The sequence below is a fragment of the Equus asinus genome, chromosome 8 (genome assembly GCF_041296235.1).
Source record: "Equus asinus isolate D_3611 breed Donkey chromosome 8, EquAss-T2T_v2, whole genome shotgun sequence".
Lineage (NCBI taxonomy): Eukaryota > Metazoa > Chordata > Mammalia > Perissodactyla > Equidae > Equus > Equus asinus.
Window position 1 is genome coordinate 32,097,261 of NC_091797.1, and position 26,200 is coordinate 32,123,460.

Below are 26,200 nucleotides of genomic sequence, written 5' to 3' on the forward strand. Positions count from 1 at the left end.
ATCCCCACCAGCAATGTACTAGAGTTTCAATTTCCCAACAGCCTCATCAACACTAGCTATCTTCCTTTAAAAAAAAAAAAATAGTGATCCATGTGCATATGAAGTGGTATATTATTGTGTTTTGGGTTTGCATTATCCTAATGATTAAAGATACTGAGCATCATTTCATGTGATTATTGAGCATTTGTATATCTTCCTTAGATAAACGTCTATTCAAGTCCTCTGTCCATTTTTAGAAAGGGTTGTTTTTCTTTTTATTGTGAATTGTAAGAGTTCTTTATACTCTCTTGTTACTAGACTCTTATAAGATGTATAATTTGCAAATATTTTCCCTCATTCTGTAGATTGTCTTTTAATTTTCTTGATAGAGTCCTTTGATGCACAAAAGTTTTTAATTTTTATGAGTCCAATTCATCTATTTTTTCTCTTGTTTATGCTTTTGGTGTCATTTCTAAGAATCCATTGCCAAAACCAAAGTCACAGATAGGTCCCTCTGTGTTTTCTTATAAAAGTTTTATAGTCATAGCTCTTACATTTAGGTCTTTTATCCATTTTGAGTTATTATTTTGGATATAGAGAGGTGAGAATCCAACTTCATTCTTTTACATGTGGAAATCTAGCTATCCCAACATCATTTATTGAAAAGATTATTCTTTCCCCATCGAATTGTCCTGGAATCTTTATCAAAAGTCAGTTGACAATAGACTTACAGGTCCATTTCTGAATTCTCAGTTCTATTTCATTGGTCTACATGTCCATCCTTATCCCAGGACCAGACTGTTTTGATTATTGCTGCTTTGCAGTTAGTATTAAAATCAGGCAGTTTTAGTCCTCTGAGTTTATTTTTGTTTTTCAAAATTGGTTTAGGTGGCTATGGTCCCTTAAAATTTCATGTGAATTTCAAGATCAGCTTTTTTCAATATCAAAAAATATATATTATTGGAATTTTGACAACAATTGCATTGAATCTGTACATCACTTTGGGGAGTACTACGATCTTGAAATATGAAATCTTCCTATCCATGATCATGGAGATTTTTACATTTATTTAGGTCTATGTTAATTTCTTTTAGAAATATCTTATACTTTTCAATGTACAAGATTTTTGCCTCCTTGGTTAAATTTACTCCTAATCTTTTTATTCTTTTAGGTGCTATTGTTAATGAAATTGTTTTCTTAATTTTATTTTTGGATAATTCCTTGCTTCTCTACAAAAGTAAAACTGATATTTGTGGGTTGATCCCACATTCTGCAATTTTGCTGAATTTGTTTAGAAAAAATGGCAAGGAAAAGGATGGTCTGTCAGAAGAGAAGAGCTTTTTGGCAACATCTGCCCTACTCTAGGGCAAATGACAACTGTCCACCCTCAACCCCCTGAGAGTTTCAGCCGAGCTCAGAGAGGAACTAAGCTTCTACTCTTTCCTGGCAGCATAAGGCAGAAGGAGATAGTGCAAGACAGTGTTAGGTGGCATTCTGCTTTTCTTCTACACTGATGTCAGCTGAATTCAGCTGAGCTTTCATACCCACGCGGCAGGGAGAAGGTGACGGGAGGCCACGCTCTGCTTTCTCCAGGAGTCAGTGAGGCAAAGAAGCAAGCTGAATTAGACTTCCACTAGGAATCAATGCAGCAGGATGAATGGACATCCTGCTTCACCCAGGGTGATAACAGCAGGGACCAACAGGAAGCTGAATATTCACTCCCACCCTGGAAACACATGCTACACATAAGACAGGATGACTTCCTGCTAAGAGGAAGAACAAGTAGAATCCAGGGATCTCACAATATAATACCCAAAATTTTCAGAATAAAATTTTAAAATATCATTCTTCGTGCTGAGATCAAAAGACGATCACCACCTGAATGATGGAAGACAATCAACAGAAACCAACACTGAGATGACACAGTTGTTGGAAGTATCTGATATGAATGGCAAAGCTGCAATCATAAAATTGCTTCAATGAGCAATTACAGAAACGCTTGAAACAAACGAAAAATAGAAAATTTCATGAGAGAAATAGATTTTAGAGAAACTGAATAGAGAAACTAAGAAATGTAATAACTGAAATAGGAAAGTGTCTCAATGGGCTCAATGTTAAATTGGAGATGACAGAGAAAAGAAACTGAACTTGAAGACAGATGAATAGAAATCACTCAGTCAGGAAAAAAGAGAGAAAATAGACATGCACACAAAAGAAACAGAGACCAGGAACTCATGGACAATATAAAAATAATCTACTATTTGTGTTATAATCTCCCAGAGTCCCAGAGGAGATGACAAAGAGTATGGGGCTGAAAAAAATTGGAGTAAATAATGGTGAAATGAAAAAAATATACAGATTCAAGATACTGAAATGATCCCAAACAGGATAAACCTAAAGAAGCCCACAATGAGATATCACTACACACATTTTAGAAGAGCTAAAATTTAAAAACAAAATCGAAAAGCATCCAGTGCTGGTGAGAATGTGAGGAAACTGGATTTCTAAAATTCCTGGTGGGCACAACCACTCTATTAAATAATTTGGCATTTTGTTATAAAAATAAATATGCTCTTAAAATATGAATCAACCATCACACACTTAGGAATTTATTCTAAAGAAATAAAAACTTATGTTCACACACAAAATCTCCTATGCAAATATTCATAACAACTTTACTTGTATTAGCAAAAAACTGGAAACAAAACAAATATCCTTTAATGGATAAATGGCTAAATAAACTGTGGTACATCCATACAGTGGAATAGTATTCAGCAATAAGATTGAGCAGACTATTGATTCATACAAACTTGATAGACTTCAATGGCATTGTGCTTAGTGAAAAGAAGTCTATCTCAAAAGACTACATCCTATATGATTCCATTTGTGCAACATTTAAAAAATGACAAAACTATAGAGATGGGGTATAGATTAGTGGTTGCCAGGGGACAGGAGAAGAGCAGGGGTGGGGAATGGGAATATAAAGAGACTGTACAAGAGATTTCCTTTGTGATTATGAAACAGTTCTGTATCTTGATTATGGTGGTATTTACTTGAGTCTATATGTGGGAGAAAATTTCATAAACATACACACACATCAAAGCACAGAAAAATGGTGAAACCTGAATGAGACATGTTGTATAGTTAACAGTATTGTACCAATGTAAATTTCTTTGTTTTGATATTTTGCTACAGGATATTATCTATCATTAGGGGAATCTGGGTGAAAGATATATATGACTTTATGCACAAATTTTACAAAGAGGAAAAAATACTATGATTGCTGTACTACATCGGGCAAAGTAACAGAGACTAGAAATGAAAAGCATGGAAATTCACAGCAGAGAAATAGAAACTAGAAAAAATAGCCAAATCAAAATTTTAAAACTGAAAAATATAATATCTGAAATTCAAATATTGCTGTATTGGCACAATAGCTGAATGTAGATGAAAAAGTAAAAAGACAAGAAACTGAAAAACAAATCCATAGAATTTTTCATATCTGAAGAACAGAGAGGAAAAATATATTCAAACAATGAACAGAGCTTTGGGGGAACTGTGAGATAAAATGAAAGTTTCTAACACATAATTCACGAGATTCCCAGAAAGAGAGGAGAAAGATTGGGGCATAAAACATATTTGCAGAAGAATGCCAAATATTTTTCAAATTTGGTGAAAGATTTAAATTTAAGAATGCAAAATGCTCAGCAAAATATAGAGAATAAACTCAAAGAATACCTACATCACTAGATATATCACAGCCACAATTATTAAAAACCAAAGATAAAGAAATAAATTTTGAAAGCATCCAAAGGAAAACAACACAATTCCCACAGAAGAGAAATGACTTAAAACCAGGTGATTTCACATCAGAAATCACAGGATTGAGAATATAGTGAATCAACATCATTAAACTGCTGAAAGAAGACTGTGAACCCAGTAGTCTATACATCCAGTGAAAGTAGCAATAAAGAAAAAAATAAAGACATTCGTGCATGGAAGAAAGAAAAGTCAGGGAATTAGTTACCAGAAGATGTGTTTTCCCTGTTGCTTATTTGTCGTAGACATTTTAAAGAAGTGCAGGATTAGAACCACACCAAAATGGAGAATGTTTTTCACCCGTCTGTTGTGCAAGTCTTTCTCTTTGGACACAAATACTCTGGATTTCCTTTGTCACAGAAAGTGCTTACCATGGGGGCAGCTGATGTCCAGGTTTGCTCTTGAAGGGGCTGGTGCTTTGGCCACAAGTGATTGCTTTATCTTTCGATCAAGCCTCCTTGGCCACTGGAATGTGACCTTCTGACCACTGGCTGCAGTGGGTCAGTGCCATCGAGCATCAACTATTTTATGTAATCGATATTTCTCCTATTTGTTTTTCAGGGGAAAAGAAAGAAAATGGTGAGTTTCAAATCCTGATCCATTTACAAAGGATATCATTACAGCAAACCCAGTTTCAGACAATAACAAAGAAAGAGTTTCAGTATCATTACATTGTGTAGAATAAAACTTTCCCCCACTACACCAATCTATTTGAAAGTATTACTCCATTGCAATTTGCTTCAATTTAATCTCTCATAAATTTGATCCTGTTTGTTTTACAAGTGGTCCAAATTTTTTTTTATCTAATTTCTTTATCAGAGACAAGGAAGGAAGAAATTAAGCCAGAGCAAGGTAAGCCTTTTATCTTAACGTAAATACAAATTATGTAATTAAGGCAATGTCAGCCCTTGACTCTGGGAGAGCAACACTTTGGGTATATTGGCATTTTGTTGAACCAAGGGCTTTGCCAATGAGTAAACTAATTGATTTTACTCTCTGTTATTTCATTGGTTGACTGCTTCTATTGATTTATTTTTTACTTATATTGATGTGAAATTCATATAACATTGAATTAACCATTTTGAATTGCACAATTTAGTGATGTTTAGTGCATTCACAATATTGCCTATCACCTCCGTCTAGTTTCAAAAGGATTTCATCACCCCCAGAATAAACTTCACACTCATTAAAAAGTCACTTTCCCTACCCCACTTAGTCTCTGGCAACAACTAGTCTGCTTTCTGTCTCTGTGAATTCACCTATTTTTATATGATCTCGTATCCATGGGGTTATATAATATGTGATCTTTTGTGTCTGCCTTCTTTCACTTGCATAAAATTTTAGAGGTTCATTCATGTATCAGTACTTTATTCCTTTTCATGGCTGAATAATACTTCATTGTATGGGTATACAATATTTTGTTTATCCATTTACCAATTGATGGACTTTTGGTTTTTCCGAGTTTTTGACTATTGTGCTATGAACATTCCTGTACAAGTGTTTGTTTGAATACCCGTTTTCAATTTTGGGGATAAATATCTAGCAATAGAATCACTGGGTCATATGATATACCATGTTTAACTTTTTCAGGGTCTACCAAACTGTTCTCCACAGAAGTGTCGTCTTTTTACATTATCACCAGCAAAGTATTAGAGTTCCAGTTTCTCCACATCCTCACTAACACTCATTATTTTCCTTTTTTTATTATAGCAATACCAGTATGTATGAAGGGATATCTCATTGCAGTTGTGATACACATCTCCTTAATGACTAAATTTCAGATGTACATCATTGTATTTCTACTTCTAAATAGACCTCATCGTGTTTAATAGCAAAGTCTAGCTGTCATCTGTCACTGTACACATGTGCCCTTTTACCCCCTTGCCCTCCTCCCACCCACTTCCCCTCTGGTAACTACCAGTCTGTTCTTTGTATCTATGTTATGTGCTCTTTGTTTACCTTCCACATATGAGTGAAGTCATATAGTAATTATCTTCCTTCATCTGACTGGCTTCTCTCAGCACAATGCCCTCAAGGGCCATTAATGTTGTCACAATGGCAAGATTTCATCTATTTTTATGGTTGAGTAGTATTCCATTATATATATATGTATATATATGTGTGTGTGTGTGTGTATTCCATTGTATATATTATATATACATATATATGTACATATGTACCACATCTTTGCCCATTCATCCATTGATGGGCGCTTAGGTTTCTTTCAAGTCTTGGCTACTGTGAATAATGCTGCAATGAACATAGGGGTGCAAATAACTTTCGTATTAGTGTTCTCATGTTGTTTGGATAAATACCCAGAAGTGGAAAAGCTGGATCATATGGTGTTTCAATTTTTAATTTTTTTAGGAATATCCATACTATTTTCAATAGTAGCTACACCAGTTTATATTCCCACCAACAGTGTACGAGGATTCTCTTTTCTCCACATTCTCTCCAACACTTGCTATTTTTTGTCTTTTTATGGGCATTCTGATGGGCATGTGGTGATATCCCATTGTAGTTTTAATTTGCCTTTCCCTAATAATTAGTCATATTGAACATCTTTTCACATGATTGTTGGATATCTGTATATTCTCTCTGGAGAAATATCTGGTCATATCCTCTGCTCATTTTGTGATTGGGTTGTTTGGATTTTTGTTGTTGAGTTGTATGAGTTCTCTGTATATTTTGGATATTAGCCTGTTAGCAAATATCTGATTTTCAAACATCTTCTCTCAGTTGGTAGGTTGTCTTTTCATTTGTTGATGGTTTCCTTTGCCATGCAGAAGCTTTTATGTTTGATATAATTCCATTTGTTTATTCTTGCTTTTGTTTCCCTTGCCTGGAGAGCTATGATATTCAAAAAGATGCTGCTAATACTGAAGTCAAAGAGTGTACTACTTATGTTTTCTTCTAGTAGTTTTATAGTTTCAAGTCTTACATTCAAGTCTTTAATTCACTTTGAGTTAATTTTTGGGTAAGGTGTAAGATAATGGTCTAATTTCATTCTTTTTCGTGTGGCTGTCCAGTTTTCCTGACACCATTTATTGAAGAGATTTTTCTTTCTCATTGTATGTTCTTAACCCCTTTGCTGAAAATTAGCTGTCCATAGATGTGTGAGTTTGTTTCTGGGCCTTTGATTCTGTTCTATTGATCCGTGTGTCTGTATTTCTGCCAGTATCATGCAGTTTTGATTAGTAGAGCTTTGTAGTATATTTTGAATTCAAGGAGTGTGATACCTCTAGCTTTGTTCTTTTTTCTCAGGATTGCTTTGGCTATTCGGGGTCTTTTGTTGTTCCATTTAAATTTTAGAATTCTTTGTTCTATTTCCATAAAAAATGTCATTGGGATTCTGAGCAGGAATACATTGAATCTGTAGATTGTCTTAAGTAAAGTAATATGGACATTTTACCTATGTTAATTATTCTAATCCAGGAGCATGGAATATCTTTCCATTTGTTTATGTCTTCTTCATTCCTTTCAACAATGTTTTATAGTTTTCCATGTACATGTTTTTCACCTCCTAGGTTAAATTTATTCCTAGATATTTTATTCTTTTTGTTGTGATTGTAAATGGGATTATATTCTTTATTTCTCTTCCTGCTAGTTCATTGTTAGTGTATAGAAATGCAACTGATTTTTGTATGATGATTTTTGTACCCTGCAAATTTATTGTATTCATTAACTACTTCTAATACTTTTTTAGTGGATTCTTTAGGATTTTCTATATATAGAATCATGTCATCTGTAAATAGTGACAGTTTTACTTTTTTCCAATTTGGATAGGTTTTATTTCTTTTTCTGGCTTAATTACTCCATCTAGGTCTTCCTATTCTTTTTCTGTTGTTGTTGTTGTTGATTGTGCATTGGTGCCATTTCCAAGAATTCATTCTCAAGTCCAAGATCATAAAAATGTACCCATATGTTTTATTTAAGAGTTTCATAGTTTTAAGTTCTTGCATTTAAATCTTTGATCTATTTTGAGTAAGTAAAATAAATGCAGCAGAGCATTGAAAAATAAGTAAGAAAGGCCCGTCTGTATTATTGAATAGTTGGGAGTTTAAGTGCACTTTAAGTGTCCTAATAGGAGAATCCTAAGAGGAGAAAAGGACCATGATGTTAAATCACTAACTGGATTTTCAAATGAAGCAATTGAAATAAGAAAAAAAAAAAAGGTATGTATTATACTATGTCAAATTTTTTGAGGATCTGCCAAACTGTTTTCATAGTCCTACTATATATTACGTAGTATTGTACAGAACTACATAGTATTTAGAGAGTGTTGCTTCACCCTAGTGCTTTTTTCTTCTACTGAAAATATATTTTTCTAATAATAAAATACACAGAAAAATTTGTGTCTTAATTTCTCCCTTCTATCATATATTAAGTTAAATGGAAAGAAAATTATAATATTTATGAATCATTGGAGTAACTTAGTTAAAAATAACTAAGAACTATATACTTAAAACTTCTCTTTATCCCAGGGAGAGTGGGTAATATGAGAATTATGTTAAAATGAAGGTCAAAACAAACAATGATAAAGAGAACTGGAGATGACATAAGCAGATAAGACAGTTTTAAAATTTATAAAAAGAATAAACGGATGACATTTGTACATAACAGAGTGACTGCATAGGGCCATAAAACAGAAGAGGAAGTCTACACTCTCATATAAAGCCTTGACAAGCTCCAATCATATCAAGGCCAAAGGCAGTGAAGAATTAGAGTGCACTGTGGAGTTGAAAATAAGAGGGTAATGGAAACAAGTTGTATGAATTTTCCCAGTATGACTTTTACCGCTAAATAGTCTTTATAATCTAGGAACTTGCACATCACAGAAAAAAAAAAAAAAGACAACTAATACTTCACCATTATAAAAAACTAAATTCTATAAAGAAAAAAATCTTTATAATCTGCTACTTATGTTCCTCAAAATAACGACTATCTCTACATCTTATCATCCTAAAACAAAGCTCACCTTCTATAAAGCCAAATCCAGGGACAGAGGGTGTCCAATTTGCTTTTAAATGGTCTTACTTTTAAATATGAATTCATTACTAATATTCACCCATAATTTGATATGTTGTTTAACACAGAAAATGAAAAACTGTTTCCTTTAAATGATGCTGGAGTGCAGAGGGATAATACAGAAAACAGAATGGATTATTTTTTTGGATAAAAACATCAACTTTGATCAGACTCACTTTGGATAAAATTCCAACTCTGACATAAGCAACTGTGGGAAACTCAGCAAGTAATACATCCTTGCTCTATTCTCAGTTTACTCTTCCGCATAAGCATAATAATTTACTTCCAGAGCAATTTTGTTGACCAAATTTAATGTGGCTTGCAAAGCACATATCACAGAGCCTGGTACAGAGAAAGCACTCAATGAAAGTCAATGGTAATTGTGATGATGATGGTGGTAATAATGATGATGGTGATAATGATGATGAGAATGAGAATGATGGTATTACATCTGAAGAAGACTTTACCAAATCATTTTGGGTGATTATAAATTGAATCATAATAAATTTAAAATTTTTTCTCTACCATTTGACATAAAGTAATGATGACCCCCATAGATTTTTCAGTAAAATGCATAGAAAATAAATATATTATTTTCCGTCTGAAGTGGCTAGCCATTTATATATAGAATAGGTGAAAATATTTTTGAAAGATTTTTTGTTTGTTTTGTTTCTGTTTCACAGTGATTCTTATATTACTCTGTGTGTGTGTCCATTTCTGCATTCTCATGGGTTCAATTTTACATTTAAAAATTTTAATACATTTGAGTTTTCTTCATGTGTATTTCCAGTGATATTTACATTAATCTTTCCATTTTATTTTTCAGAAGAACTTCAGAAAAAACTTGGTAAGATGTCTCTGACAACTCTTTACTAACCATTGAAGTGGCTGCTGTCTTGGTCTTTAGTGATCCCTGTCATTTTACCTACATGACATCCCTTGGCTCACCCTTCTCCTAGATGTCTACTCTTCGCTCCCCCATATTTTTGTTTATGAACTTCTTCCATGTTACCTTCTCCCCATTTCTGTTTTTCTACCTTTCACTCATTCCCATTGCTTCTGTTTTCATTCCATACTGATCCTTCCTTGTAAACATTGGCTTCTTCCGTTTTCAAGAAACTTGCCAGAGTTGTATGATGATGTTGAAGAGATGAAGGGAATTAGGTGGATAGGCATCTGGTTTCCATTCTACATATATTTTCTAGAAAATGACCATTAAGTTAGGACCTCTGTTATGTATCTGAAGTAGGAGGGCACAATAAGATGCCTTCAGTTTTACCACAAACCTTAAGAAATGAGAGAACAGTCCTACATTGCTGAATGAGGTTTCTCCCTCCATTGTCCTTTGAAAGACTGTAAATTCTCTTGTCTCTTATTGATCAAGTGTGAAGTTGAGGTTCACTTTCAACTGTCCTTGAACATATTACCCAAGTGCTCCCAGGTATACAAATATTTTACATAATTTTTCCTGTTGTTTTTCCCTTTTCAAAGATAGTATGTATCATTTATACTTTTGTGTTTTTACCAAAACAATTATCAATTCTGGGAACTGCAATTCCTTTTAAATGTTTATAGAAGAACTTTATATATTAAGGAAAGTTCATTGATAATATATTTCTCAAATCACAATATTTTAAGCTGTTGTTCTAGGACATTTCCAAAAATTTTTTCATAAAACCTTAATATAATGATTCAGAGTTTAACATCATCCTTTTCTAATGACATTTTCCAGAGGAAATAGATTTTAGGAATATATCTGCTAGAGATACAGTTTGGGGACAGATGAATGCTTTTACGGTTTGCTTCCTCTTCTCTCTCAAGCACATGTCTTGTGTATTGTTGTGTGCTTGCCCTATATTTAGAAAGGTAAAGGGTTCCACCCAAAACCAATACCGGACATCGTTTATCCCAAAATAGGTCATCTCAACCTCCTCTCAGGCTTTCATTTTCTATTTAGTTACTTTTGCACCAAGGAGTGTGTAGAACTAAAACAACATTGCTTGTGATTGGTGAGATGGCTTTTGGAATCTTCTGGTTCCAGTTCTGAGAAATACTGGTCAGTTTGAACCATAGAGAAAACTAGGAAAGTGGTTCAAATTTTTATCTTTGCTCACTGACACGTGCCTTCATTTTGAATGAATTGGTCCTTTCTTCCTTTTATTTTACAGATAAGAGTGAACAGGAAAAAGGCAAGTCCCATTCACATATTTCACTGTGTACCTAGTGATGGTTTGATCTGTTTCTTGTACGCTTGTCTTCAACTATTAATGATCATCATTCTCAACTCCAATATACATATCTGTTTACAGGATTTGTCTCATTACCTTATCTTTCTAACCAAGCTTGCTGTTTTCTCTTTTAATTCACTTTCCCTTGTTATTACTGCTCTGAATTGTCCTGCTTCTTCAATATTGTAGACAGATGCTTTTTGTCAAGTTTAATTTTATTAATCATATACCTCTGATGTTCTGGCATTTTCAAAGTGGCTCACGTGTAAGTTTTGTCTAAGGTAACTCACGTCTTTTGATTTAGAACCCCCTTCATTGGCATTTCATACTTCCCTTCCTTTCATGTGATTTACTTAAGGTAAGCTTCATCCAGGCATGAGTTAAAATGGAAACTCATATAAAATAAGGTTATATGTTAAGTGATTGAGGGAAATGTTGTAAATAGAGGCACTCAGGAAACTAACCCTGCATTTCCTCTACAAGCCGTGGTTCAGTATTCTAAAAATCAGTGTTTGTGGCTACTTTATACAAAGAAGTTACCACAGTAATGGGAAATGACTTCTAATAGTTAGGAGCAGTCAAGAGCCTACCAAAACCAATAAAATGAATAGGAAAAGCTTAAATAATGTCAAAAGGGATCAAGAATATTTTTTATGAGGTAACCATCACAGCTGATATTTCTAAAATGTTTTCTCTTACAGTAAATTCATCCTGCTTCCCCATCTTCACTTTTCATAAAAAATTGTCTGGATAAAGTGAACTTTCAGTCTCTGTTTATGCATGCATGTGAGTGAATGAGTGCCTGCACGTGTGTCTGTCTGTCTGTTTCTGCATCCTGATAAGTTTGAATTTACATTTAAATTTTTAATACATTTGAATTTTCTTCACGTTTGTTTTCAATGATATTTACATTAATCTTTCCATTTTATTTTTCAGAAGAACTTCAGAATAAATTGGGTAAGATGTCTCTGACAACCCTTTACTCCCATAACCATTGAAGTTGCTGCTGTCTTGGTCTTTAGTGTTCCCTGCCATTTTACCTACATGACATCCATTGGCTCACCCTTCTCCTAGATGTCTACACTTCCCTCCCCCATATTTTTGTTTATGAACTTCTTTCATGTTACATTCTCTCCATTTCTGTTTTTCTGCCTTTCAGTCATTCCCACTGCTTCTGTTTTCATTCCATACCAGTCCTTGCCTATGAACATTGGTCTCTTCCACCTTCAAGGTACTTGCCATAGTTGTATTGTGAAATTGGAGAGATGAAGGCAATTAGGCTGATAGTCATCTGGTTCCAATTCTACATATATTTTCTGGAACATTACCATTAACTTAGGACCTCTGTTATGTGTTTGAAGTATGAGGGCTTGCTGAATGTGTTTTCTCTCACCATTGTCCTATTAGAGACTGTAAATTCTGACTAATAGTCATAAAGATGCTTACTTATCCTGGGAGAATAGCTGAACAGTGTGAGAGCTTCAACAAAGAAATGGAAAATATAAAAAAAACCTAATGAGAGGGGTCAGCCTGGGGGTGCAACAGTTAAGTTCGCACATTCTGCTTCAGCAGCCCAGGGTTCTCCAGTTCAGATCCCAGGTGCAGACATGGCACCACTTGGCAAGCCACACTGTGGTAGGCATCCCACAGATAAAGTGGAGGAAGATGGGCATGGATGTTAGCTCAGTGCCAGTCTTCCTCAGCAAAAAGAGGAGGATTGGCAGCATATGTTAGCTCAAGGATAATCTTCATCAAAAAAAATCTAATGAAAACTGAAGAATACAATAATGGAAATGAAAAATTCATTAGTGGGAATCTACAAGAGAGTAAATGGAACAGAAGAATGGATCAACAATCTGGATGGGAGAATAGAGGAAAGCACCTAAGGTGAACAGAAAATAAAAATATTTGAAAGAACGAAGACAGTCTAAGAAGCCTCTGGGACAACATCAATCACACTAACATTTGCATTATAGGTGTCTCAGAAGGAGAAGAGAGAGAAAACGTGGTAGACAACTTATTTTAAGAAATAACAGATCAAAACTTCCTTGACTTGGGGAAGAAAACAGACTTCCAGGTACAGGAAGCATGCAGAGCACTAAAGAAGATGAACTCAAAGAGGCCCACACCAAGACACATTATAATTAAAATGTCAAGAATTCAAGATAAAGAGAGAATCTTAAAAGCTGCAAGAGAAAGGCAACTAGTTATATACAAAGTAAACCCCATAGGGCTATCAGCTGACTTCTCAGCAGAAACCTGACAGACTAGAAGGAAGTGGCATGATATATTCAAAGTGTTGAAAGAAAAAAACCTACAACCAAGAATACTCTATCTGGCAAGGTTATAATTCAGAATGGAAGGAGTGATGAACAGTTTTCTAGACAAGGAAAAACTAAAAGAGTTCATCACCACTAAACCAGCCTTACAAGAAAGGTTAAAGGGATTTCTTTAAGTAGAAAAGAAAAGGCAAAAAATAAGAACAAGAAATTATTAAAGAAAAATATCACTGATAAAGACAAATTTACAAATAAGTTAGTAGATGAACCACCTATAAAGCTAGTATGAAAGTCAAAAGACAAAAAGTACTAAAATTATCTATATATATTAAAAGGAGTTAAGGGATACACAATAATAAAAGAGGTAAACTATGATTTCAAAAACATAAAACACAGGCAGGGGGGAGTAAAAGTGTAGGGCTTTTAGTAAGAGGTCAAACTTAAGAGACCATCAACTTAATATAGATTTATATTACATAGGTTATTATATCTGAACCTCATGGTAACCACAAACCAAAAGCCTATAATAGATACACAAAAAATGAAGAGAGAGGAACCCAAACATAATATTAAAGAAACCCATCAAATCACAAGGGAAGAGAGGAAGAGAAGAAGAAAGGAAGAGAGAAGAACTGCAAAGACATCCAGAAAAAGTAACAAAATGGCAATAAGTACATACTTATCAATAGTTACTTTAAATGTCAACAGACTAAATGCTCCAATCAAAATATGTAGGGTAGCTGAATGGATAAAAAATCAGGACCCATGTATATGCTGTATACAAGAGTCACACTGCAGACCTAAAGATACAAACTGAAAGTAAAGTGATGGAAAAAGATACTCCATGCAAATGGAAACAAAAATAAATCTGTTTTAGTAATACTTATGTCAGACAAAATAGACTTTAAAGAAAAACCTGTGTCAAGACAAAGAAGAGCATTACATAATGATAAAGAGAACGATCCAACAAGAGCACATAACACTTGTAAATATCTATGCACCCAATGTAGGAACACCTAAATAGATAAAGCAATTATTAACAGAGATAAAAGGAGAAATTGATGGTAACACAAAAATAGTAGGGGACTTTAACACTCCATATACATCAATGGATAGATCATTCACACAGAAGATCAATAAGGAACGTTGGCCTTAAATGATGCATTAGACCAGATGGGCTTAGATATATACAGAACATTCTACCAAAAACTACAGAATAGGGGCTGGCCCAGTGGCATATTGGTTAAGTTCACACACTATGCTTTGGCAGCCCATGGTTCACAGGTTCAGATCCTGCGCACAGACCTGTGCACCACTCATCGGACCATGCTCTGGTGGCATCCCACATACAAAATGGAAGAAGACTGCCACAGATGTTAGCTCAAAGATGATCTTCCTTAAGCGAAATGAGGAAGATTGACGACAGATGTTAGCTCAGGGCCTGTCTTCCTCACTAAGGAAAAAAAAAACTACAGACAGAATACACATTCTTTTTGAGTGATCCAGGGTAGATCACATGTTAGCTCACAAAACAAGACTCAATAAGTTTAAGAAGGCTGAAATAGTAACAGGCATCTTTTCTGACCACAATGACATGAAGCTAGAAATCAAATTCAAGAAGAAAGATGGAAAAACCACAAATATGTGGAAATTAAACAAAATGCTACTGAACATGATTGGGTCATGAAGAAATCAAAGAAGAAATTCAAAAAAATACCTGGAGACAAATGAAAATGAAAATAAAACATGCCAAAAGTTATGGGTACAACAACAATGGGTACCAAGTGGGAAGTTTATAGTGATACAGGCCTACCTCAAGAAACAAGAAAAATCTCAAATAAACAATGTTACAGTACATCTAAAGGAACTAGAAAAAGAAGAGCAAACAAATCCCAAATAGGTAGAAGGAAGGAAATAATAAAAGAGCAGAAATTATCAAATAGAGATTAAAAGACAAAAGGATCAGTGAAACCAAGAGCTGATCCTTTGAAAAGATAAACAAAATTGACAAACCTTTACCCAGGCTCACCAAGAAAAAATGAGAGAAGGCTCAAATAAATAAAATCAGAAATGAAAGAAGATAAATCACAACAGACACCAGAGAAATACAAAGAATCATAAGAGAATAGTGTGAAATGCTATATGGCAACAAATTGGATAATCTAGAAGAAATTCATAACTTCTTAGAATCATAGAACCTTTCCAAAACTGAATCAAGAAGAAACAGAGAATCTAAATAGTCCCTGGTAAGATTGAAACAGTAATCAAAAACCACCACAAATCCAAAAGTCCAAGACCAGATGGCTTCACTGGTGAATTCCACAAGTGAAAAAGATTTAATATTTTTTTCCTTCTCAAACTCTTCCAAAAAACTGAAGAGGAGGGGAAGTTTCCTGACTCATTCTATGTGGCCAACATTACCCTGATACCAAAGCCAGACAAGGATAACACATAAAAAAGAAAATTATAGCCCAATATCACTGATGAACATAGATGTAAAAATCCTCAGGACAATATTAACAACTAGAATACAATAATACATTTAAAGGACCATGCACCATGATCAAGTGGTATTTATTCCAGTAATGCAAGGATTCATAATATGCAAATCAAGGTGATATACCACATTCAAAAAATGAGAAATAAAAATCACATGATCATCTCAATAGATGCAGAGAAAACATTTGACAAGACTCACCATGCATTTATGATAAAAACTCTGAATAAAATGGGTATAGAAGGACAGTACCTCAACATAATATTATTAAAGGCTATATATGACAACCTGCAGCTAACACTATACTCGATATGAAGAACTGAAAGTTATCTCTCTAAGAACAAGAACAAGACAAGGAGACCGACTTGTGCCACTCTCATTTAACACAGTAATGGAAGTCCTAGCCAGAGCAATCAGCCAAGAAAGAGAAATAAAAGAGATCCAAATTGGAAAGGAAGGAGTGAAATTGTCATTCTTTAATGAATTCTTTGCAGATGACATGATTTTATATATAGAAAACCCTAAAGAATCTACCAAAAAACTATTAGAAATAATAACCAAATACAGTAAAGATGCAAGGTATAAAATCAACATACGAAAATCAGTTGCATTTCTATACACTAATAATGAAATAGCAGAAAGAGAAATCAAAAATGCAATCCTACTTACAATCGCAAAAAAAATAAATAGGAATAAATTTAACAAAGAGGTGAAAGACCTGTAAACTGAAAACTATAAAACACTGTTGAAATAAATGAAGAAGACACAAAGAAATAAAAAGGTATTCCATGCTCATGGATTGGAGGAGTTAACATTGCTAAAATGTATATGTTACCAAAAGCAATCTACAGATTCCATGCAATCCTATTTAGAATCTAAGTGATGGGCTGGCCTGGTGGTACAGAGGTTAAGTTTGTGTGCTCTGCTTGGCGGCCCAGGGTTCACCGGTTAGGATCCAGGGTGCAGACCTACACATTGCTAAACGAGCCATGCTGTGGTGGCATCCCACATAGAAGAACTAGAAGGACTTACAACTACGATATACAACTATGTACTGGGGCTTTGGGGAGGAAAAAAAAAAGAAACCCAATGACATTTTCCATGATAATAGAACAAAAAATTCTAAAATTTATATGGAACAACAAAAGATCCTGAATAACCAGAGCAATCCTGAGAAAAAAGAAGAAAGCTGGAGGTATCACACTCCCTGAATTCAAAATATACTACAAACCTAAACTAATCAAAACAGCGTGATACTGGCAAAAGAACAGACACACAGATCAATGGAACAGAATCGAGAGCCCAGGAATTTGCACCCCTATGTTCATTACAGCATTATTCACAACAGCCAAGACTTGGAAACAACCTAAGTGCTCATCAATGGATGAGTGGAAAAAGAAGATGTGGTATATATATACACAATGGAATACTATTCAATCATAAAAAAGATGAAATCTTGCCATTGCAATAAGATGGAAGGACAGTGAGGGTATTATGCTAAGTGAAATAAGTCAGACAGAGAAAGCCCAGTACTAATGATTTCACTCGTATGTGGAAGATAAAAAACAACAGCAACAACAACAAACAAATACACAGATATAGAGATTAGATTGGTGGTTACCAGAGCAGAAAGGGGGAAGTGGGGACGTTGAAAGGAGTAAAAGGGCACATGTGTATGGTGATGGATGGTAATTAGTCTTTGGATGGTGTACATGAGGTAGTCTACATAGAAATCAAAATATAATGGTGTACACCTCAAAAAAATTATGAACCCTAGAGTCACATTATAGGAAAGAGATAAAATGAGAGTTTAAAGCAGTCTTCTGACATTTTAGCAGTAATTCTAGCATTCCTTTACCTCCATTAACTCATTATATTTCCCTTCAAGTAAATGAGTTAGTATCAACATTAATTTTCTTCCATTTATTTTCTGTTTGTTTATAAAAGATTGATGTGCTGAGAAATTATGTACTTATATATGTTAATGGGAATGGAAGGAATGTGGTTAGAGCCACATCATTCAATCCTTTGAACTTCTTCTGAGGTAAATGATAAAATCAGAGAATACAAGTTAATAAAAACTAATTTTGAAATTTCTGTCAGGTGAAAACTCAATTAGATTCTATTGTAATTTTGTTAAAAGCAGAGCATTAGAAACCATCAGACTTCAAAAAAGGTGGTACCCCATCATGATGGTTATTTGCTTTCTTAATGTTTGTGATATCTTCTAAAAAGAGTTTCTCAGAACTTAAATATATGTTGACCATTAAGTACACAAATTATGTTTCACTTAAAGACACCTTGTGTAATCTGAAATAGAAAGATTTTCAAAACTAAAAATCAATTTCAATACACTGCTACCAAGATGACATTTGTTATCAAATTATTTTATTAAATATATATTTTGACACAAATCTTGAATTATTTATATCCTTAAAACTATTCATAAAAGAAATATGTATGGGATAAAATCCTATTTGTTATTTCTTTCCAAATCTTCTCCATTCTTCTTTTGTTCAATCAATTAGGAAAGTTTATTCCTTTTTCTTACTTTTCTAAGATAAAAATGTGCTTCCTTGATATAGTTTCAGGGTTTTTTTTGTTGTTCTTTTTGTTCATTTTATTTTTTCTGATTACATTCATCCTACCAATTTACTGTGCACTGGAAATTTTCTACTCATTTTCATTTTCTCTGTTGGGCCCCTCAACATTTACATGAGTTTTTCCATTTTATTTTTCAGAAAAACTTCAGAAAGAAATGGGTAACTTTTTCCTGACATTCTTTTTCACTGTTGTATTCCCTAGAAATATTATTCTTGTCCTTTCCTGACTCTTCACTTTACCCCTTCCTGTCTTACCTCTTCCTTCTTGTGAATTTCAAATCACCTTATCTCTTTTCTTTCTGGCATCCTGAACTCCTCCCATGTTACCTTTCCTTCCCATCATCTTCCTGAGATTTTCTTCATTCTCTTTCCTTTCTTTGCTATATCCTTAGGCTTTTTCTATCTTTCAGACGATTACTATAACTTCCTTATAAGATTGGTGAGATGAAGTGGATTAAGCTAAGAAGAATGTGGCTTTCTTCATTCAGCAGAACACTTCCTTTAACTTGTGTTCTCTAATACGTCCCCTGAGATGGATTGCCTATTCTTTTGTACGTGATATTGTCATGGTTTTTAAGAGAAGTGTTCAAACTCCAAAACTGCTGAGTGAGATAAGTCCTCCTTTTGCTGACCTTTTACAGACTTCATATATACTGAGGTGAAGTGTAATTTTGAGACTAGCTAATCCACTTCTCTTGACCATATTCTCAAGTGTTCTAAAGTACATAAATATTTTTGCATAATTTTGCCTGATTTTTTCTTTACAACCATAATTACTACTGTTCTTTCATTTTTATTTTAATCCATTCAACTATTAATTCAACAAATTGCTAAACCATTTTTTAGTACCCCATTACAAGAATTATTTAAATTCTCATGTCCTTTCATATCTGATTGTATTCTTCAAATTATAGTGAAGTTTTCAAGCTAAATGCACTTTAGAAATTTCTTTCATTGCATTTGAAATGGACATTACTTGGCCAATTTGCAGACACAAATATTGGCAGATGTATGGCTTTAATTGCACGTTCTTTTTAATGTTAAGAAAGTCTGTGTTATATATTCATTTTCATCTATTTTTCTCTCAGGTAGGAGGAAGGCCCAATTCAAGTCGGGTGAGTGATGATTGTCTCTCAGAAAGCTCCATTCTTCTTTTTCTCTTAGATTCTGCCCCTGAAGCAGTGGGATAGGATGCAGAAATACAACAGAAATGTCTATAGTGGGCTAAGAAGCATTTGAAGCATTATCTTTCTAAATTTCAGTAACTTCAATAAATTCTCTCTGACGTGCAAACCACAAATGATTCAGCATTTTCTACCTCCTCCCCTCCTTTCCCTCTTCCTTCCTTTCGCTCCTCCTCAGTCTTTCTGACCTCTTGTTGCTTCTATGTTTCTAGCTGTCCTCTTATTGATCATTTTTACCATCACCTTTGAAAAAATGGAATGTGAGGATATAGGATAAAAAGAGAAAGTCCAAAGGATTTAGAAGAAGAAATGTGACAAAGACAGGGAGATATGGAAAAAGACAGTGAAAGAAAACACTAATGGAGAAAAAATAAAGGATTTCCTATTCTGTTCCTTTGCAGCCTGGAGAAACGCACCATTATATGCTGGTGAGTGACATGGAGTCTGATGAAGAAAATCCTGTTATCAGAGATATTTTAAATGAATACATACTGTGTACAAAACAATATGCTGAAAATCAAGGAAACTCCAAAGAATAATGCCATGAACTCAATAGATTACTCAATATTTTAACAGATAATAATGTGTTTGAAGCATTAAATTTTAGCAGTTTTATTATTTTTTAATCTGCATCTCACATCATTCTTTGAGGATACATAAAGGGTTATTACCTGCTTTAAAATATAAGGAGACATAGCCAAGAGAAGTTATTTGGTCAGACTGACCATATTCCCTCTTTCCTCGCCAACATTCTAAATAGACACTTATCCTGTGAGAATGTTGGATGAGGAAAGAATAGAGATGGGTCAGGTCTTCAAGTCAGACATAAGTTAGCAAGCTGTGAAAAGAAGTGCAAGTTTATGAAAGAAAACTTTCTTTGGTTGCTATCACTCTTGAATTAATCCTAAGGAATTTATAGTCGCATTATTCTGGACAGACAAGCAGTTTTACCTTCAAATGGTAAGTTCTCATGTTCATTTTTCCTTGCAGATTGGAGGAAAGAAGAGTTTGAAGCTGGTGAGTCTATGAGGATCCAGGAGGGACCCTGCTCCTTGTCGGGTGGTCTCAGGGAATGATGAGTGGACGTAAGCTGGATCTACCTCATTCTGTGAGGACTCCTCTGGCCGAGGCCTAGAGACCTTTCCCAGAAATATGATGGTCCGCTTGTCTTTGCAGTAAAGTTGACTCTGGATGCAGCCTCTGCCCATCCTGCCCTCCGCTTGTCTGAAAAAGGGAGACAAGTAGCCTGGCAAGAAAGGCCTCAAGATCTACCCAGCTCCACACAGAGATTCGACTCCCTCCCCTGTGTGCTTGGTCAGCTAAATATCACCTCGGGGAGATGCTACTGGGAGGTGGAGGTCGGGGACACGTGTTCCTGGGACCTGGGAATTTGTAGGGATAACATAACAAGGAAGGGGGTGGTCACAATGTCCCCACAGAATGGTTTCTGGGCCATCAGGCTCTATGAGGGGGAGTACTGGGCCCTCACCTCCCCAGAAACTCTTCTTATTCTAAGAGAAATACCCCTTAGTGTGGGAATATTCCTGGATTATGAAGCTGGAGATGTATCTTTCTATAACATGACAGATGGCTCCCACATTTTCACTTTCCCCCAGAACACATTCTATGGTATCTTAAGACCTCTTTTCAGACTTTGGTCCTCTGACTCAGGCCTCTTGACTATTGTCAAGGTGGAGGAGAACTGACTGATATTGCAATTTATATGCCTACCCATCTCCTACTAGCCACAAATCGATTTTTTTCTTCCTCCTTACTGGTTCATTCTCAAGATGAAGTTCTGGGACACAAACAGATGGTTGCCCCTCATATCAATTCTCCCTTCTTCCTTAGTTATAGGCTCCTTCTTATTATTACTGTGCCCTATGACAGCCTAGTATAAAGATTAGATTTCCTAGCCCTACCTGCTGAATGTGACTATGTGATGAGCAGTGCATTATAAACTGAATTACTCTGTATGACTTATGGAATATGTCCTTAAAGGCTAATTCCATGTCTTTTTTGTTTTCTTTCCTTTTACCAATGGTTATAATGTGTCATGATGCATGGAAACTGTAGAACATTTCTGACATTGTAATGTGACATGGATGGCAGAGAACACAATGAGCATGGGTTTTTGACAACTTCATGGAACTACTCTATTGCACAATTCTTGAATTATTTTCTGTGAGAAATAAACTTTTATCTTTTGGCCATTTATACATTGGATTTTTGACAGTTATGATTGAATCTAATCATAACTGATGCAGCCTCCCTATAAGAACAGCAGCAGATGACATCCATAGTTGACTATGCAGGTGAAACAGGTGTAAAGTCCTGTACTTGCTTGCTTAGCCACTCCTGCACTCCAGTGTGTCAGCCTCATCTGAGCCTCTCAACTTCTCCTGATCCATCAGTCCCTCTCGACTTCACTTGCTGCCCTTTCCTATGTAGATGCCTGACTAATAATTTTAAGTATTCTCTTACTAATAAATGAAAATCCCTGGACTCATTGTCTTTGTTTCCCATCTGCTTGGCCAAACTCCAAACACAAATGGATCTACTTATCCATTTCCCATACTGGGAGCTTAACCCTCTGTAAAAATCCACACATATGAGCAAATTGGTTCCTCTATAGTCGCCTATCACAACGTGGATGCCAGCACCATCTGGTAATCGTCCCATGTGTCTCCTACCATCTGCTGTTCCTTACTTTTGCACAGTCAATTTCATTAAAAGTTACACTTTCTTTAAACTTCAAACTCTGCTCTCACCTTACTCTGAATATATGACCTTGTTCACACTTTGAAAATAATAATAATAGACTAATATGCAATTATTCTATATAGTTATATTTTACTTATGTATACTATTATATGTTATATATACTATATGTCATATAGTATATATACAAATTATATAATTAGTATAAGAATAATTAGAATCCATCAGAAGGGAATTGTTTCATCTTTGTAATAACAAATATAACAAATCTATATAAATCTCTAACTCTCATTCCTTCCTCATTGTTATATTAAGAGAAGTATTCGTCTTCCTTTATAGAGAACACCACACCTATCTATTCTCTCTATCCATCCTGTACTGCCCTCTGTGGTACTAGGATCCATCAGTTTTTCCTCTCAGCCTTTCTACTATCTTCTACCCATGAAACTTGAAATTTTCAAAATCTTGCCCATCTTAATACAATACAATTTTCCATCAACTCTCTATCCTGCTTTATATATATTTCTAACTCTCTTTCATAATCAGACTTCTCAAAATAGTTATCAAAGAACCTTATTTCTACTTCGCTGATTCCCATTTCCTTCTCAGAATACTCTGTTACAGATTAAATTGTCTCTTAGCAAACCCCCCCCCAAATTCATATGTTGAAATCCTAACCTCCAGTTCATCAGAATGAAACCTCATTTGGAAGTAGGGTCATTGCGGATGTAATTAGTTAAGATGGAGTAGGGTGGAGTCCTAATCCAAATGACTGGTATCCTTATAAAAAGGGGAAATTTTGGCTCAGACATGCACACAGGGAGAACACCATGTGAAGACTGGATTTTTTCTGCCACAAGCCAAGAAGTGCCCAAGATCACTGGAAAACCACTAGAAGCATCTTCCAAACAGATCCTTCCCAAGCACCTTTAGAGGGAGCATGGCCCTTCCACTCTGTTCTCAGACTTGTAGCCTCCACATTGTGAGACAATAAACTTCTGTTGTTTCAACCATTCAGTTTTCTATACTTTGTTAGAGCAGGCCGAACAAACTAATATACTCTTTTCTTTAAAAATACAATTTGATCATTTATTTTCTTTCATATTAAACCAATGAAAAATGACTTGTTAAAGTTATTCCAGGGAGTTCTTACCTTTATATAAACTTCATGTCACACTTGAAGACCAACATATAAAAAATGTGCTTTAACCATACTAGGAATTCTGAAATTCTGATGAATCTATAAAATACTTAAAACTATGATAATTATGCCTTGCATTTACCTTGTTCATAATTCCACATGCTTTTATGGCATTATCTCATGTCCAACTTAACATCCCCTATAAACATTTTATTCCTATTTTGTAGATGAGCAAAATAAGGGTTTGATTATTTAAATTACATGACTGACTTCTCCAAAGTAACATATTTACTAGATGCCAGAACTGGAACTGATCCCAAGTCTCCCAACTTCCCAAGTCCAAGGCAATTTTCGATAATCAATTAAACTTGCTCTTTTCTTATTTATGTAGGCCAGGGCATCCTGATACATGTACTTCATGCTGAGAAGGGGTGACAGGTTTACAACGTAAGAAGCCAGATTATAGCAGTGTGGCCAAAGAGAGTTAAAGTAAATGGTGGGCGTTGAGCTCTTCTAGTTTAAATGACCCTAAGCCAGTAATTCTCAAAGTGTGGTTCCATGGAACATTAGTTCTCTGATAACCTCCTTTGTCAAACAAAGCTTGCAAATTCTTTTACAGTGCAAAGATTATAAAAATCCTGTAGGCCCCGGTACACTCTGGAAAACACTAAACTATTCCAACCCAAAAGCAGTAAAAAAAAAATAGGAAAAGAACCTATCCTTATACACAAGGACTCAAAAATGTTAAAAATATTTCTGAAAATCATGTCTAAATTGCTTTTTCTGTTATTAAATTCCATTCACTTAAGAAAAAAATCTGTAGCATAAGAGCCATGGTTTCCTTTATGGCATTAAGAGTTTGTGCTATTCTTTCCCTTCACTTCCTCAGTCCAGTATACCCCCAGGATACCCCAGTCCAGTTCCACCTATGGGCCTGACCAGTGCATACATCCACATTAGTTGCTGTAACAGAAGGCATTTTTAGAACCTGAAGATGCTACTGAGATAACGTAATCCAAGGTCTTGAAGGATTCTTTCCGTCAACCACAATGGATTACCAGGTCTTTAAAAATCAGAAATGAATAAAAACATATTTGAATACCTTTGGCAAGTGGTTCTCCACACTGGATAAACTTAGAAGCACGAAAAATAGCTTTTTAACTTTAAGCTTTTAAATTCTGAAGCCCAGGCTTCACTTCAATTGAAATAGAATCTTCTGAAGTTTTGCCTGAAGCAGCAGTATTTTGTTTGAATTTCCTCCAAGAGATGTTACACACAGCTGAGTCCAGTCTTTGTTTTAAGTAGCATATGCACTTTTGAATTCTCATGTGCAAACATTCACTCTGGATTCTAATCAAACCTGCCAATTTTACAGATCAGCTTAGAGGACCTGAGGGGCTTGTCCACGTGCCCAAGGTCACCTTGGTTAGTGCTATCTCAGAAGTGAGATTCCATCAGGACTTCAAGGTGTTTTGTTGTCATTGTTGTTGTTATGTCATACTGATTGCATAAAAGAAAGATCAAGCCTACACCACAATTTGCCTCAAAATTAGGAGATTCCTAGGTCCTATGGTTTTATCTGGTCATCTGACACGTGCCTTCAATTTTTCTGAGTTTCTGATTTCTAATAGCATATTTGTACTTATGAAAATCTATTTAGTCAGGCTTGACTCTGGTTCATGGTGCTTCTATTTTTATCTTCCTCTCTGTGATGGTTAGTTTTGTGTGTCAACTTGGCTAAGCTAAGTACCGAATTATTTCATCAAACACTAATCTAGGGTGTTGCTGTGATGGTATTTTGCAGATGATGAAACATCTACAATCAGTTGACTTTAAGTGAGATGATCACCCTCAAGAATGTCAGTAGGCGTCATTCAATCAGTTGAACCTTAAGAACAAAAACCGGTTTACCAGGGAAGAAATTCTGCCACAAGACTACGGCATTAACCTGACTTTCCAGCCTGCCAGCCTATTTGCCCCATGGTTTTCAGACTTGCCAACATTCCAAAATCATGTGCTACTCAAAGAGTGTATCTACTATCAGTATAAATATGGGCAGTTTTGCCCTTGGCTAAAGTACAAGCCCATGCAAGAACATCCAATTCAGTCTGTCATACTGAAGTAGCCATATGGTAAAGTACTGCCTCAATAAAATCAAAAGAAGTTGCAATAGCATACCCAGTACAACATTTGCCATTGTCACCTTTTAAATAAGAACCCTCAGTAAACCATGAGAAGTCGGTGCTAGCCAAAGGAGTTTCCTGCAGATCGTCATGAGGAGTTAGGAGTTGATCCATCAGCATAAGCAGCCATGAGGGATTTTGTTGGTAATGGAGGGGAGAAAAGTAGCAGTGTAAAGGTTATCAGAAAAGAGTTATCTGAGGATCAATTAAAATAATTTCATAGGAAGTGAGGCATCTGGGTCAAATGTGTTGAGTGTGGTGAAAATTCAGGAGAGCTTCTATACATGAGATACAAAAATGGGTAATGGGGATCCTACAATGATTTTCTTGGTGGCCTTAACCAAAAGGGCAGTGGCAGTAATGGCTATAAGGCAAGGGGAGTGTCCCCATGCCACAGGGTCCAGTTGCTGGCTATAATACCCTATGGGTAAATGGCAATCCCCTTATTCTTGAGTAAGTTCCCCAAGGCCATTCCCTTCCTTTTCATATATAAAGAGAAAAAGGCAAATCTTATCATTGGGATGTCCAAGGGCAGGTG

At 35.2% G+C, this 26,200-nt stretch overlaps 1 protein-coding gene across 19 annotated transcripts in view; it reads left to right on the forward strand.

Annotated features, from left to right (window-relative positions):
- Window positions 1–25,644, forward strand: part of LOC106827309 (butyrophilin subfamily 1 member A1-like) — a 43,498-nt gene extending 17,854 nt beyond the window's left edge. For 3 of the 19 annotated variants that reach the window (XM_070515160.1, XM_070515174.1, XM_070515173.1), the window contains 10 exons: window positions 4,360–4,377; window positions 4,618–4,650; window positions 9,653–9,673; window positions 10,995–11,015; window positions 11,991–12,011; window positions 18,572–18,592; window positions 19,522–19,548; window positions 20,019–20,045; window positions 20,608–20,634; window positions 20,794–23,378. In XM_070515160.1, coding sequence (XP_070371261.1) covers window positions 4,360–4,377; window positions 4,618–4,650; window positions 9,653–9,673; window positions 10,995–11,015; window positions 11,991–12,011; window positions 18,572–18,592; window positions 19,522–19,548; window positions 20,019–20,045; window positions 20,608–20,634; window positions 20,794–21,323 — 746 coding nt within the window. In that variant the 3' untranslated portion in view covers window positions 21,324–23,378. Of the gene's footprint in view, window positions 1–4,359; window positions 4,378–4,617; window positions 4,651–9,652; window positions 9,674–10,994; window positions 11,016–11,990; window positions 12,012–18,571; window positions 18,593–19,521; window positions 19,549–20,018; window positions 20,046–20,607; window positions 20,635–20,793; window positions 23,380–25,283 lie in introns of those variants that run through there. The other 16 variants (XM_070515175.1, XM_070515162.1, XM_070515167.1 and 13 more) reach the window with 16 other exon arrangements.
- Window positions 25,645–26,200: the final 556 nt, after the last annotated feature.